We start from the raw sequence: 16151 nt of genomic DNA on the forward strand, positions 1-16151 counted from the left end.
TTTTTATAATTTTTAATCTGGTTTCGTTTTGGCCACTGTTGATGATATTTAGAGAGTAAACTATTGAATCACATTAAAATTGCCAATAATGGGGAAATGACATTTAATTAGAGTAAAAGGAAGTCATGTGATGCACACATCAGCTCGTTTAAATTGTGTTTTGCGGAACCCCAGAACTCCATGTGTAGATTACTCAAGGGTTCCGCGAAACTTGCATTTTTTCCTTTTCTTCAATTTAGTCACGTTTAAAAAAAATAAATAAATAAATTAAAAAAATCGATTTTAACGAGTAAAGTTTTTATTCAGTACTAGTGGTACCCGCACGTCTTTGCTCGTAGTTGAAAATTAAAAGCTCATTTGGTTCGCCTTTATATTTACAAATAATGGATGACGAATATCTCGCCAGTTTGCTATGTTCATTTGCTCGCCAATGTTACGGTTCCACGTTATGATAATTTCGTAATTTATTCTTCCACGTTGTAATAATTTCTCGGCAAAGTTTTCTTAAAATTGGAATAGAAAAAGAACAAAATCGAATTTTCGAAAAATCGCTTCGAGGTGCACACCCCATGCTACAAACAAACTTTGCGCCAATTTTCTTGAAAATCGGGCTGAACGGTCTAGGCGCTGTGTTCGTCACATATATCCAGACAGACTTTCAGCTTTATTATTAGTAAATATTAAGAATGAACAGCAAAGAAAATATCAAAACGAATTGAGGATTAAAACAAATTTATTATCAACTAACCATCTTTTATTATGTCAGTACAAGAATATGAAACTTTTATGGAGGGTTTATAAGGGTTGCCCACCCTTCCTAAGAGCATTGGCGTACCCTCCCCCCTAAATATCGCAAAGACCCTCCCCCCCCCCCCGCAAGCAAGAGCCCACCTCCAAAAAAGTGAAAAATGCCGCTCAATACACCCCCTCACCCCTAAAAATTTCAATGGCGCAGTCTGCGCCATGACCTCTTTCCACGTAAGGTGGGCACCCCTGTTTATTTAGTTTGTGGACACCCCTGTGCTTATTTAGTTTATCCTTGTAATAGAAATTTAAATAAATGCCGGTGTGCTTATCTGGTTTCGACTAAAATAAAAGCACGAAAAAACAAGCAGATGTGTGTGCATCACATGACTTCCTTTTACTCCAATTTAATGATAATAGCAGTGCCTTGGAGTAAGCAAAGAAACACTTTAAGTATTTTTGCCCCAAGAGTGTTGTGAACTGAAGCACAAAAAAAAAAAACGTTTTATACAGATTAATTTTCCCAATATTGGACGTTTTCTTGTGATTCAGTGGCTAACTCTCTAAATATCACCAATAGTGGCCAAAATGAAACCAAATTAAAAAAAAAAAAAATCACCGCCAAATTTTTTTTGTCGCCAATTTGGTGAAAAAACTTGGCGACCAAAGCTTGGCGATATATCGCCAAGTGTTTGCCAAGTTATAACGCCACTTGAGTCTGCATTGATATAACCAACGCCACAAAAAGGTGTAAAAGACCCCCTTAGAAACATCCGAATGCAACCAAAAGGGGAGGTGCACAACTAAACCCCCACTAGGAGTCTACATACCAAATTTCAACTTTCTAGGATATACCGTTCTTGACCGTACATACGTAGATACGCACATACAGACGTTACGAGAAAACACATTGTAATAAATTCGGGGATCGTCAAAATGGATATTTCGGGTGTCTATACGTTCTTAGACATATATTCACGTGTGGTCGGGTTGAAAAAAAAAATTAACATTTTTTCAGGGGCGAGCAAAATAAAAATTAAGATCTTTTTTTTGGGTCATAATTTTTTCGTGAATACAATACTTCCTTTACTAAGTAAAAGGAAGTAAAAAACGCCTAATTCCAACATATCGCAATGTTAGTATGGAATTCAAAACGCGTTTCTTTCAAATATCCCGAAAATTCATTTCTGCAGATTCTGGCGTTCACCTACCCACAGCAGTATACATGTGCGCTGTTCGTTCGAAAGCTATGTTTTATGTCCGAAAGACAGGAATTGCTCCTGCAATCTGCGAGAATCATTAATACTGGAATCATATCTGTCAGTTTCGCAGATCTTTCAATGCTTTTCTTTTTATTTAATTTGTTTAGTTTTATCAAAGTGTCCCTGAAAAAATTATACCTACGAGAAGCAAATTCTTTAAATTAAATACTTATTGTTCCAGAACACAATTCGTAAAAACATTAAATGTAAATATTTTTCTGCAGTTCAAGGAGGGGGCGATTTTTTTTTTTTTACTCTTTGGGACTTCAATTTCTAAAAAGTTTCGGAGCAGTGTACTAAACAACGAAGCTTACCCCTATGAAATCAAAGGTGTGACCTACAGTTGCGTTTCTTTCGAAAAAATATTCACTTAGAGCCCTCGAACCTATCTCGAAATCATCTAAGATCGTCTAAAATTGAGGTTTTGGAACTTTAATTTCGAAAAAAATCCTTTAGAAAGTTTCAGTTCATATCTCTAGACTAGAGTATGAACTACACTTGAATTTCGGAAAAGAGCTCCCTTTCTCCTTACGCCATCGAAGATTATGTGAAATTGCGTTTTTGGAACTTTAATATCGTAAATATAACTGAAGGAAGTTCCTGTAACTCGGCTCAAGGAGGGGGCGATCGCCCACACCGCCCCCCCCTCCTTGTATCCGTATCCGTCTTTGTGACCCGTCCAAAATCAGAAGCTGGATCCGCCTTTGAGACAGTTTAAATGTTGAATTTGTTTCCCTTTTTTTTCCCTTCTTTTCTTTTCATTTTTTTAATTATTTTGAAAACAAATGCATGTATTTTGTTTAATTAATTTTATTTATTTAATTTTATTTATTTATTTTTGAGAAAATTGTTAAATGTTTTTTGACTGTTTTCACTTCGTCAAGAATTGTAAATTGACTATGTAACTTTGCGTATACATGTACATGTAATGTGTATGTATGTATGTATACGTATAAATTGATAAATGTAAATAAATGTCCTGCATTTTATAGCTTTTTCGGACGAAAAAAGCTACCACTCGTCCTCCTTTTACTTATAACACTGAAGCACAAGAGAATTAATTTAACTCACATCTGCCTTTCTAAACATCCTTAAATGTTTTGAAACATGTTCAATAACTGAAAAAAATAAATTAATCGCAGTTTGAAGAAAACGAATTTGGTTCTGACACATTAAAGTTTTTGCAATCAAAGATTTGCCAGGTTTTGGGAAAAAAGAAAAAATTATTTTTTGAATATTTTTTACACCTTTCTTTTCGAATTTTGGTGCCCAACTAGAGGGAGGTGGGGTGGGAGCTGTCGTGTCGCAGGCTCGCAGGCAGCGTCATTGAAACTTTTAGGAGGAGTTGTTTTTATAAGTAATTTTCTCTATTCTTTTAGGACGGGGGGGGGGGGGGGGGGTCTAGCTCTCATGGAGGTTTTCGTAGTATTTAGAAGGGGGTATACCATGGGGATGAGCACTTCTTCATAATACACTCCTCTTACATAATTGTCGCTAAAATAACCCGCAATTCAAACATTAGAACATTACTCATTCTTTTTAATTTATACTGTCTGCAAATCAACCGCGTTACAAAAACTCAAGATACCATGCAGCAACATTCTTTTACTTTATTTAGGGATTCGTTGAAAGGTTTGTTGACACATTTTTGTACGATGATTAATGTTTCAGAAGATAAGTTCCGCTCGTGAGTTCTTTCGACACATGATGTCATATCATATGCTTGAAGTTTTATCCTTTGCATGTTACGCTAGATTTTTATTACCGTTACGGGGAAGAAATCCGGAGTTGTATTCGATGACGCAAAAATATGCTAAAAATGTGAAAACGCACTAAAACTGTCACGGACAAAAACTGTCAGAATTTCCCAAAAATGCTATGTTATGTGTTGAAAAAGATGAAAAAAAAAAATTGGCATGTTTAATCTATTATATTTAAGTCAAAATACAGAAAATAATTCGTTATAAATGAAAGTTACTGTTGTCAGGGATTGACCATTGATGATGTCACACTTTTCAACATATTCGACCCCCAACCCGCCCCTTTTTTCATAAAGTCACACTTTACCTTACCCCCCCCCCTCCTCCCCTCCTTGTCACATGTCATGCTATATTGCATAAACATATTGTTATAAAAATGTTTTTATTTCTACCAAAATGAGTGATGTCACACTTCTTGTCACCTCCCTTCCGTGTTACAAACTCACACTGTCACGAACAGGGGCGGATGTAGGTGGGCGGTCATGGGGGGTCAATATTATCCATCCATATCATTATTCTATGTGACCATAATTTAATAATTACTACATACAAGATGGACAGATGTACAATATCATGCAAATATACTATTATGCGTTGCAGTTAATTATTTTATGAATAAAGTGTGAGTGTTTTCCGTAACCTTTCTGAATTTTTTTAAAAGTTGTTTAGGTAAATAGTTGAAATAATGCTTCTTTTCATTGCTTCTGATATTAACTTTAAAAGTTTGTTTCATACTGGGGGGGGGGGGGCTTATTCCTCGCCGATTTGCTACTTTTTACTGACACCGAAACATTGTCAGAAATTTTCGTACCCAAAACCCCATATTTTTCTACATGACCCCCCCCCCCCATAAAATACTAGTTTGTATCCCACTGATCACGACCCCTCCCTCTCCCCTTGAAATCGTTACATCACTTACGAACCACACCTTACCTTAATTTTTGACACACGGAAAGATACTGCCATTTTATAATATAGCCAGAACAGAGCCAGAACTAATAAAGAAAGACGAGAAGACAAAGACATTTTGTGTATTAAATGGTGATCAAGACCGTTTTGACGCACAAAATTAGCAGATTACTGCATACATGTGTTTCGAGGTTTCAGGGAACCTCTTCTGGGATGTCTTTTCATCCAAAAGCTCGCAATGTGCATCCTTGCATCACCTTGGACATGTGCGCAGTCGGATTTTTTTCCTTCTTTTCTTTTTTTTCTTTTCCTCCTTTGAGTCTGTGTGTTCTGGGAGTCAGTCCGCCCCTACATATGTAATGGTCGGTACGAGATACTCTCGAGTGTACTGCAGTGCGTTTCATTTTATGTGTTGTGTGTCTCAAATATAAATTTGATTCAAGTGACAAAAATTACGATCATAAACAACTTGGTGAAAATGAAGTCAAAATTGATCTCAAACAAATATGCTTTCTCAAGAAAGTAAAAGAAAATTATTTAAAAAACGTTTAGCACAAAAAAGGAAAAATTTGTTTTATATTACACTGTTAAAATAAAGGTTCAACGTTCCCGCAAAAGATTCCGATTTTTCCATGGACCTTGAACAGGATGCGCCTACTGCCAGGGCCTGATTACTGAATAGGCCAACTAGGCCCTGGCCTAGGGCCCCATATATTTAGGGGCCCCCAAATGGCTGAAATTTCTTTAGTCTATGGCTAAAATTGTTTAAGCCAACGGCTGAAGTTATAAAGTTTGAATACAGGGGGCCCCAAAAAATATCGGGCCCTGCCTACTGCTTCAGTTAAAATGGCTCATATTAGCGAAACAAATTTGTACCTTAATTTTTGGTTTAACTTATTGTGGAAGTGACAAACGGGTTTCGTTGTGTACAGAAATTTAGTTTGACATATAATATTTTCCCAAACACAGTGAAGGGGAGTCTAAGAAGTTTTGTAACTAGTTTTTTTTATGTAAACACTTTGATTACTCTAGACATTAAATTCTTAGAGCACGTGGATTTCATTCAACATGTTGCTCTTTTTGTTTTTACACCATCTTCACAAAATGACATGAAAACTTTCTTAGTGATTTTCGGCGTTATATTTTTTAATATCCATCTTCCACACATTTTGATGACCGAAACCCTCCAGAATACTTCCAAAAGCTTCCATGAGTGATTTATTTAAATTTAATGTTATCTTTTTACAACGATTTACTTACATTTTAAGAAATATGTTTACTTACTTCTAATAGTCGAGGAGCAAACGGTCAAATTTTAGCTCCCGTGCGATTTTTTGTGATACAATTATAGCAGTTAGTTTTAATGAAAGGTATTTGCATGAGGAAAACGAATTCAGATGTTGCCAACCCCCAAAATGGTGCAGGGGGGCTGGGGGGCAGCTATAACTGCCGTGGGGGGCAAGTGATTTCCCGTTCAATTTTTGTGATACAATTGTGTGACTTAGCTTTTCTGAAAGGTATTGGTAGGAGAAAACCAAATTTCGATAATGCCAACCCCGAAAATGGTTCAGGGGGGCAGGGGGGCGGCTATAACTACATTTGGGGGGGGCAAGCTGTTTCCCGTTCAATTTTTGTGATACAATTATGGGAGTTAGTTTTTCTGAAAGGTATTGACACGAGGAAACCGAATTTGGATGATGCTACCCCCCGTAAATGCTGCAGGGGGGCGGAGGGGGGAAGGGATTATAACTGCATTTGGGGGGCAAGCTGTTTCCCGTTCAAATTTTATGATATAATTATGCGAGTTAGTTCTCCTGAAACGTATTGGCACGAGGAAACCGAATTTAGATGCTGCTAACTCCGAAATTGGTGCTGGGGGGGCAGGGGGGGGGGGCGGTTATAACTGCGTTGGGGGCATGTAATTTTTCGTTTAATTTTTGTGATACAATTATGGGAGTTAGTTTTTCTGAAAGGTATTGTCACGAGGAAAACAAATTTGGATGTTGTCAACCCCGAAAATGGGGCAGGGGGGCGGGGGGGCGGTTATAAATGTGCAGGGGGGCAAGAGGTATTCTGTTCAATTTTTGTGATGCAATCATGGGAGTTGGTTCTGCTGAAAGGTATTGGCACGAGGAAAACGAATTTGGATGTTACTATCCCCTAAAATGCTGATGGGGGGCAGGGGGGGTATGACTGCAAACATAACACACTTATATATTCAAAATTTCTCGGTTTACAACAAGTTTTCAAAGTTTAATATGCTTAAATCCACTAATAACAACATTAAATGCAAAAAACTCCGAATTTAATTGCTGACACGTGTTTCGAAGCTATTAAGAGCTCCTTTTTCATTGTAAAAGATGTGAGTTTATGAATGAAAATTCATCCGACTAAAGACGATCTTTCCATCGATAATGGGTTCCTGGTAACAAAGTTTATCATTTCAGTAAAAAATATTAGGAGGAAGGGGGGGGTCCCCCCCCCCGTTGATTAAAAAAAATGCAAAATTGTATTTGTGTACTTTATTATTCTTTGTATATATTTCCTCTTCCGAAATAAATTTGTACCCTTTACCCAGGCCTATCATTTGGGGGGGGCAGTGTTAAGCCCCCCCCCCCCAAATGACGGCTTTGACGGCCCCAGCTCTGAAAGAATAATGTTTTTTCGTTTGAGTTTTTCTCCTTTTTTTTAAAGTAAATTTTAACTAAGTGGTGGGAGCGCTTGGATGAAATTTCCAACACCATGGTGGTCGTACATTAAAGAAACAAACATATGTCGAAGGAGGTCTTTTTTCTCCTTTCTCCTTTGTACTCATAGAAGCGGAGGACAAAGGCATTGTTACGAGAGCTTAACATGAGTTCCTTGCCGCCGCCTTTAATTTTGCTTATCTCTTCCTTCCCTTTGTATTGCGGCCTAGTGTATCTTCAATTCTTGGTTGGCGGTCAGTTTTTCCAAAAGCAACAATGTCAAAATCTGATCCAGTTCTCACGGAATCGGCATGTCCAGTTTTACAACCTATATGTCTCTAGTTATTCTACAAAGCAACTTGATGGGTCTCATTTTCCTAATCAGATCGTGATAGTATTGGTTTTTTACAATATCTCTTTTCTCTATGAAGCACACCGTACCTTTTTATTCTTCTGAAAGAAAATTCTCACGAACAAGTTTCAGAGAGGGAAGAGCAGAGCTCTTTAAATGGTTTAAAACAGAAATTTATTGCTGTCACCAGTATTATCTATTTTATTGGACACTTTAATTGGCCACTTTTTCTCTGGAGTCACATGAAATGGAAATTCGTCAACAAGGGAACGTTGTACCATTTATTTTTAAGAAAGAGAGGAGAAGGGATTCTTATTTTAGTCTAGCTCATTTAAAATAAAAATATTGTATGCAGAAGTTTGACGCACGTCGTTTATTAGTTTAGTAAGCAATTAGGTCACTTTCAGATGGATCTCACTGAACCAAATACAAAGCTAAAAATAGGAATTAATTATACATTATGTATTATATGTCAAGAGAAATCCACCGAAGGACTAATCATTAACCCTACCACACATGAAAAGGTTTTAAAGAGTGTGCTAGAAAATGCTAAATATGAAAACGTCAAGTATGTTTCATCTAATATCCGTTTGCGTGGAATGACTGCAAAAATACTGGCTGACAACAAGGCATCATGGCATCGAAGTTGTTACCAAGATGTCACTCATAAGGGACATTTTGAACGCATAAAAAAGCGATATGAAAGTCAAGCTCAGCATACATCACCTGTTACAAATAGTAGCACATCGAGACTGACACGTTCACATTGCATTCCATTCAATAAAGAGAAATGCTTTTTCTGTGACAAAGGTCAGACACGTGCAAAGTCCCTCAGAAAACTGTCGGTTGATCATGCTCAAAAAAAGTCTGAGTGATGCTATTGCTAAAAGTGGAAATGAAGCCGCTCCAGATAAAAACTTAATACAGCAATAAACCCTGAAGATGGTCACGCTATCGACATTCGATACCATTTACAATGTTTTGCGAAGAATGTGACAAATGTACTACGATGTCCTAATGCCAGTGCACCCAACACTTCTAGAGCCCCTGAGAGTGCGTCAGAGATTGAATTTACTTATATGGTTCAAGAATGTTTAAAAACAGGTACATTGAGTATGGCTGATGTACAAACCACGTATGAAAACATTCGTGCTATGAATAACGTCCCTTATCCATCCATTACAAGGAAAGAAACAAAAGAATTGCTACAGAAATCTGTTGCAGATATTGAATTTCACCGTCCGCAGAAAAGAAATCAAACAGAAATTGTTAGTATGAAGCATGCACGAGACAATAAACATGATATCCCAGAATGATGATGAAGATTTAAACATGACCATGAGGAGTTTGTATGATGCTGCTAATTATCTCCGTAAATCTATTATGAAGTCACGGTTATGAAAGTCACGGTTTCAATAAATGTTTTGTTTTGTTCAAAAATACTCTTTATATTCTGAAACCGAAAGAAACACCTGTACAAAAAATTTGGGGGGGGGACCCCCCCCCCTTCCTCCTAATATTTTTTACTGAAATGATAAACTTTGTTACCAGGAACCCATTATCAATGGAAAGATCGTCTTTAGTCGGATGAATTTTCATTCATAAACTCACATCTTTTACAATGAAAAAGGAGCTCTTAATAGCTTCGAAACACGTGTCAGCAATTTAATTCGGAGTTTTTTGCATTTAATGTTGTTATTAGTGGATTTAAGCATATTAAACTTTGAAAACTTGTTGTAAACCGAGAAATTTTGAATATATAAGTGTGTTATGTTTGCAGTCATACCCCCCCTGCCCCCCATCAGCATTTTAGGGGATAGCAACATCCAAATTCGATTTCCTCGTGCCAATACCTTTCAGCAGAACCAACTCCCATGATTGCATCACAAAAATTGAACATACCTCTTGCCCCCCTGCACATTTATAACCGCCCCCCGCCCCCCTGCCCCATTTTCGGGGTTGACAACATCCAAATTTGTTTTCCTCATGCAAATACCTTTCAGAAAAACTAACTCCCATAATTGTATCACAAGAATTAAACGAAAAATTACATGCCCCCAACGCAGTTATAACCGCCCCCCCCTGCCCCCCAGCACCAATTTCGGAGTTAGCAGCATCTAAATTCGGTTTCCTCGTGCCAATACGTTTCAGGAGAACTAACTCGCATAATTATATCATAAAATTTGAACGGGAAACAGCTTGCCCCCCAAATGCAGTTATAATCCCTTCCCCCCTCCGCCCCCTGCAGCATTTACGGGGGGTAGCATCATCCAAACTCGGTTTTCTCGTGTCAATACCTTTCAGAAAAACTAACTCCCATAATTGTATCACAAAAATTGAACGGGAAACAGCTTGCCCCCCCAAATGTAGTTATAGCCGCCCCCCCTGCCCCCCTGAACCATTTTCGGGGTTGGCATTATCGAAATTTGGTTTTCTCGTACCAATACCTTTCAGAAAAGCTAAGTCACACAATTGTATCACAAAAATTGAACGGGAAATCACTTGCCCCCCACGGCAGTTATAGCTGCCCCCCAGCCCCCCTGCACCATTTTGGGGGGTGGGCAACATCTGAATTCGTTTTCCTCATGCAAATACCTTTCAGAAAAACTAACTGCTATAATTGTATCACAAAAATCGCACGGGAAACCATTTGCTCCCGGACTATAAATATAAATACAACATTACAAATGGCAAATTCATTATCGTGGTTTAGGTTGTTTTAAATTAAATTCACGGAGTTTGGTTTAAAGTAACACTTCAATTAATCAAATTTGAAAAATAAATAAATGAGTATCATAAAATAAAGATATAAAAAGTGTTCGCAATGTTTAAACTAAGTGCAAGCTATTACCCCTCCCCCCCCCCCAAAAAAAAATGTATTCATTGACACATCATTGGAAAAAGATTTTCAGGAATAATATTTGTTTCGTTAACATTAAAAAAAAAAAAAAAAAAAACCCACGAAAACAGATGATTATGTTAAGAAACAAATAACATGGTAAAACACAGTAAAAGCAAAAGGTACGTGAACTTTCAGAACGATATGACGGGGGTCTGCTACGTCCCCCTAAGAGCAAAGGCGCACCCCCTAAATATCGCGAACCTCTCCTAAAAATGTCAATGGCGCAGTCTGATAACCACCAACCTCTCCTCTCTAGGTGAACACCCCTGTATATGGGTAAAAAAAATTGTGTTCGAAGGTTTTTTTTTCTCGAGTTCAACATTTTATTGATATCATTGTATTTTAAAAGCACCTAACTTGAAGAAGAACTAAATTTTGGCTAAATTTTACAAAGTGTGTCCAACTTTCTAATCTGCATCAGTTATCCAACTTTTTGCTTATTTTGTTAAATAGTTCCATTTATTTTAGAGAGGAAAAAACTCAGTCCACCTGTTAATAGTCGTGAAGCCATTGTAAGGCTACATTCGGAAACAGGGACCGGTCGCACCCCCAGGTAGCACAAATCATCGGATTTACGTTGGAGAAAGGATGAAAATGCATCGCAATGGTTGGAAATATGTTTCGGTTAGATATTGGTTTTTTTCATACGCTCATCATCCGATCATTTGAAGCATCGGAGGATGGTTTAAAACCAACCTATATCCGACTAAACGCATTCCCAACTTATTTCTAACCTTCAAACCTGTTTCACATTTACGCCCATTTATTGCAAGCTCGTTGCTGATTTGCACGTTCAGCGTAGCGTGCGTAATGCGTTCCATAAGCCCCCCCCCCCCCCTCTGCAGTTTTGTTAAGACCCCAGGACTTGAAAGGGGGTGAGGGAGGAGTGCGCCGGGGCATAGCCATTTTCTTCTTCATTCCAGGGTCTCATATTGCTCATATACACATTCACACGTGTCGTACTTGCTAACGGCGAATGTTGAATCCTCGCAAGTACTCAAGTCTTTCAAAGTAAATCAATTCATTTTTCCAACTATTTTTCTTTCTTTCAATAAATTTAAAACTAAGATAAAACATTTTTCTTGTGTGTGTGGTGTGTGTGTGATTATTAAATGCATTCTACATTTATTTGTTTTCCAAGCACGACAAATCATTGTGGGTGTGCAGGCCCAGATTTTTTTCGTTTTTAAACTACTTGAATTTTTTCTACAAATTCGTTTTGGCAGGGGTTTTTAGGGGAAGGTTGTTTCTAGGGGTATTTTTCTCTTTTTCGGGGGGGGGGGGGGGGGGGGAGGGGGTTCTCCGATGAATCAAAATTCTTAAATTTTTCTCTCTTAAATTTTTGCGCATTCAAACTTTTTTTTTTTTTTTTGATAGATGCTGTAACTAGTTTTCTAGAGAATTTTGTGAATGCTTTGAATTCGTTTCAGAATTCCGTGTTGTTCTTTGTTTAGCTTCGGTAATTTTAAACGCATAATATTTAAAAATAGTTTCCTCATGATACAAATTACACGTGCAATTTACCATAGAAATAAAATTGTGTCTTTGAATGAGCTTTTCTCGTTGATGGATAAAATACATTAAAATTCCTTCCCTAATAATAGAAAAAAATAAAAATAAAATTAATGAACATGAACTTTTGAATGAAATGGGAGAGTATGATAGTTCGGCAAAACAATAAAATAAGTACTTTTCATAATATTCAAGTTTCACCCACGTCATTTTAATTGCTATGAAGATTTACTAACTAAATGTTTACGCGTTTAGTTTAAAAAAAAAAAAAAAATGTTTTTTTTTTTTTTTTTAAATTTTTATTCTTATTTCAAGTCAAAGCAAAATTGAACCTTCAAACAAGCTAGGTTATTTTTCATGGCAGAATTTTAAAGTCAAAAATTTTATTCTGTCTTAAGAATAACCTTGCTGGTAATTAATATTTCCTGAAAAAGAAAAAAAAAACTAATGTATGCTAATGAAGATAATTTTGGAGTAATTATTCAGAAAAATAAAAGGTAAGAATTATCAATATCTTAATTTTTGTTCATATTTTATTGAAACGTTTGTAAATGATAGGGAAATGATAAATTGTATTAAATTCAGCCATTTATCATTTTATGTTAATATGACTGAAAATTATTCTTTACACTCGTTCTTCTAAGAGCGCCTCGTAATACTTATTTTATTAATGAAATGCTACAGTTAAAGTAGAAAACATTGGAAGATAGTTGGTTTAGCGTTGAAATTCATAGTGGAATAACGTTAGAAAATGTAGGTTAAGCGCTGTTTTTTTTTACATCGAAATTACGTTTGGAAAGTGTTAGTTTACTGTTGTGTTTTACATTGGAACAACATTAGAAAATGTTGGTTAAGTGTTGCTTTTTACATCGAAATTACGTTTTTAAATGGTTAGTTTACTGTTGTATTTTACATTGGAATAACATTGGTTGAACATTGTATTTTACATCGAAATTACGTTTGTAAATGGTTAGTTTACAGTTGTATTTTACATTGGAATAACGTTGGAAACTAACCAATAACCAACCGTTGGGATTAACCGTTTTCCGACGTACCGTTTTAAGGTACGTTCCGACGTAAGATGCCGACGCTGGTCCAATGTAATAGGATAACGTTGGACCAATGTACGTGTGCTAGCTGCCACTGCCACCGCAAGCGGTCGAAACGGTTGATTCTCATAAAACATATTGAGACTCGATCGGTTCCGAATGTAGCCTAACAGTTTCACTGGTTGATTGACTGGTCATTCCCAGAGTTGCCCCATTACTATACCGGTTGTTAGGACCCCGCGATCATAAGTCTTTGCATTCATTTGTCTACTCAAGTAACACTACAGAAAACGGTATGTTTAAATAGAACGACCGGTTAACCTGGATCCCCTTTGACTAACCAGGAGAGTGTAATAGATTACTGGTTAGTCGGTTATATATGAAGGCATTCTATGGACACTCACTGCTCTAATCACTAACGTCATCAATGGCCATGGCATCAACTATCCGGATTTATCCGACAAGCCCTCGACAGGACAACCGGTCCCAAAACTCCTGATGCCATCAACCATTATGTTTAGTTTATCACGTGACAAGTAATGAGCACGTGCTTCAACTGCAATCATCCAGTCAACAGCTTAAAACGGTAACCGATTGATCATAGAACGCTGCGGTTAGTACCGGTTAGTCATGGAATCAACTGTCGGTTAACCGGTTGTACCATTTGAGTGCTTTACATTCAAGTGGCATTCCATCCTGATTATGCTCTTAAGGCTTTTTTTTTCTTTTCTTTTTTGCAGAGAATAAACAGTCATAAATTCAATATAGAGTAATTTTATAAAAAAAAAATTATCATGAAGGAGTTTTGTTACGTCACCTTTCGTTCAAAAAAATGGCACCACAAACTAAATTGCTGATTGCCATAGCAACCGTCGCCATAACCGTTTAATCGTTTTAACTGGTTTTAACTTTTTGTCTTTTTGTGAGTCTTCTTTTTGGAATTGTTTGTTGACATTTAAGATCGTTTTGTTAGATAATTCATTAGGTCTTAACACATTCTCTAAAATGAAAATTGAAGAGGTAAAAAGTACAACTAAGGCACAACGTATTGCTGCTCACAGTCATGTAAAAGGATTGGGCTTAGATGAAAATGGATATGCCCTTGATATTGCTGCCGGTCTTGTCGGCCAGAAAAAAGCTCGTGAGGTAAAACAACTCTTGTATGTTTTTTAATGGAATTTATTCAGGCTGTTGACTACGAAAGATTCTGCAAAATTGCTTGATAATATAGTATTCTATTCTGACAAAAGTTTGTGTAGAGTGATACTATAATGAAACAAAAGAATTGCAATACTTTGCTAATTAACTGCTGCATTGGTATTAAGTAAGAACACTAAGAAGTTAAGAACTAGCAGATATTTCTGTGAAGAACCTTTTGAGGTTTATGACACATTCAGGCTCGCATCTATAAATTTTTGGCCCCCTTGAAACAAAATCTGTAGGGCCCCTCCCCAGAGACCAACAGTGTATATTTGCAACGTTGATAAGTCTTGGTGCTAGTTGTTTTCAATTTTTAAAAAAATTCCTTGGGCCATTAGGTTCCTTAAGGCCGTTGGCCACCTTGCCTGGCGGGATCTGCTCTGCAGGTCCACAGGTCCGGGCCTGGACACATTGCTTGAACAAAAAAGGTTTTACTCTATTTACTCAAAGAACTAACATAAAAATAAGCTTAATGTTGAGAATAATTCAAGGCAAAATTTTACCTAGCTGGAGTCGATCATTGATGATTTTCGGGAATAAAAATAAGCTCAGCAAGGGTAGAAACTTCAGAAAGTAAATCAGTGGTCCAATTTACTAGTAACTATAAAATTTTTCTGGTCTGCATGTACTTTTAGTGAGTCCAGCATTGCATCCTGACTTAAAATAATAAAGAATAAAAGACAAATGATATAAATATGTAAAACAAAACTAGCATGACAAATGGAATCAATTTAAATGTTAGTTATAATTTAAATGTTAGTTATTTTAATGTTAGTAAAAGCTGTGGCAAAGATCCTAAGTCGGGTATTTCAACTGTGGTGAATGTTTTGACACCTTTCAGTGTGAAACTGAAATTCCTCCCCCCCTCCCCCCCAATATTTTACTTTAAATGCTATTACATAAGAGTTAAGATCTTGGCTTCTAAAATAAAGGTTTCCGTTCCCTCTACATTTTATTCAAGGGCGCCTCTACATTTTATTCAAGAGGGGGTAAGAGGAGGGGGCTTGAGCCCCCTTTGGAAATTAGAACTTCTTTGCTTTTAGTACTTTTTTCTTTGCAAAAATATAAAAATATTTATTCTCCAGCCATTAATGAATAAATAATTTAAAATGTCAAATTATTATGACTCTAATCTGTCTTGAAATGTGCCTCCATGGGGAAAATATCCTGCTAAACCATGCTTAAAATATTTGCCCCCCCCCCTTACAATTTTGCAATTTTATTGTTTTCTGCATTGAACAATTCTTGTGCAATTTCTATTTTAAAAATTTGTTGCAAGAGTACTTATATTTTAGTTATTCATAAAGGTTCAGAAAAATATTTTTTGTGTTGTCTCCATGTTAAAATCAGGTTTGAGTACATTACAAAATCATGAAAATAGCATTAGGTTTTATTTGCATGATATAGCAGTAATCTTTTGTTTACAAAGTTGTTTTCAATTTTCAGGCTGCTGGAATAATTGTAGACATCGTTAAATCCAAAAGAATGGCTGGTCGTGGATTGCTTGTTGCTGGTTCACCTGGTACAGGAAAGGTATCTTTTTTATTTTTTTTTGCAATGAAATTTTATATTTTTAGTATAAAATCAAACCATCACTAAGTAAGTGTTGTTGCTTCTTATTTGGAATCCAACTGCAAAGTCTAACAAGTTGCATTTGAACTTGGGAAAAGTATTTAAATCGAAACATTTGCTTTAAAATATTTAAATTTTTCTCAAATGATTCCAGCTATTCCTATCTACAAAAAGTATCCCTTGCTTGATTGTTTCAGAAAGG

At 36.5% G+C, this 16151-nt stretch overlaps 1 protein-coding gene across 1 annotated transcript in view; it reads left to right on the forward strand.

The window, feature by feature from the left end:
• The first annotated feature begins 14028 nt into the window (after positions 1-14028).
• Positions 14029-16151, forward strand: part of LOC129233418 (ruvB-like 1) — a 49084-nt gene continuing 46961 nt past the window's right edge. Inside the window, exons 1-2 of the mRNA XM_054867448.1 lie at positions 14029-14323; positions 15824-15910. Coding sequence (XP_054723423.1) covers positions 14183-14323; positions 15824-15910 — 228 coding nt within the window. The 5' untranslated portion in view covers positions 14029-14182. The remainder of the gene's footprint in view (positions 14324-15823; positions 15911-16151) is intronic.

Source organism: Uloborus diversus, unplaced genomic scaffold, assembly GCF_026930045.1.
Source record: "Uloborus diversus isolate 005 unplaced genomic scaffold, Udiv.v.3.1 scaffold_40, whole genome shotgun sequence".
Classification (NCBI taxonomy): Eukaryota; Metazoa; Arthropoda; class Arachnida; order Araneae; family Uloboridae; genus Uloborus; species Uloborus diversus.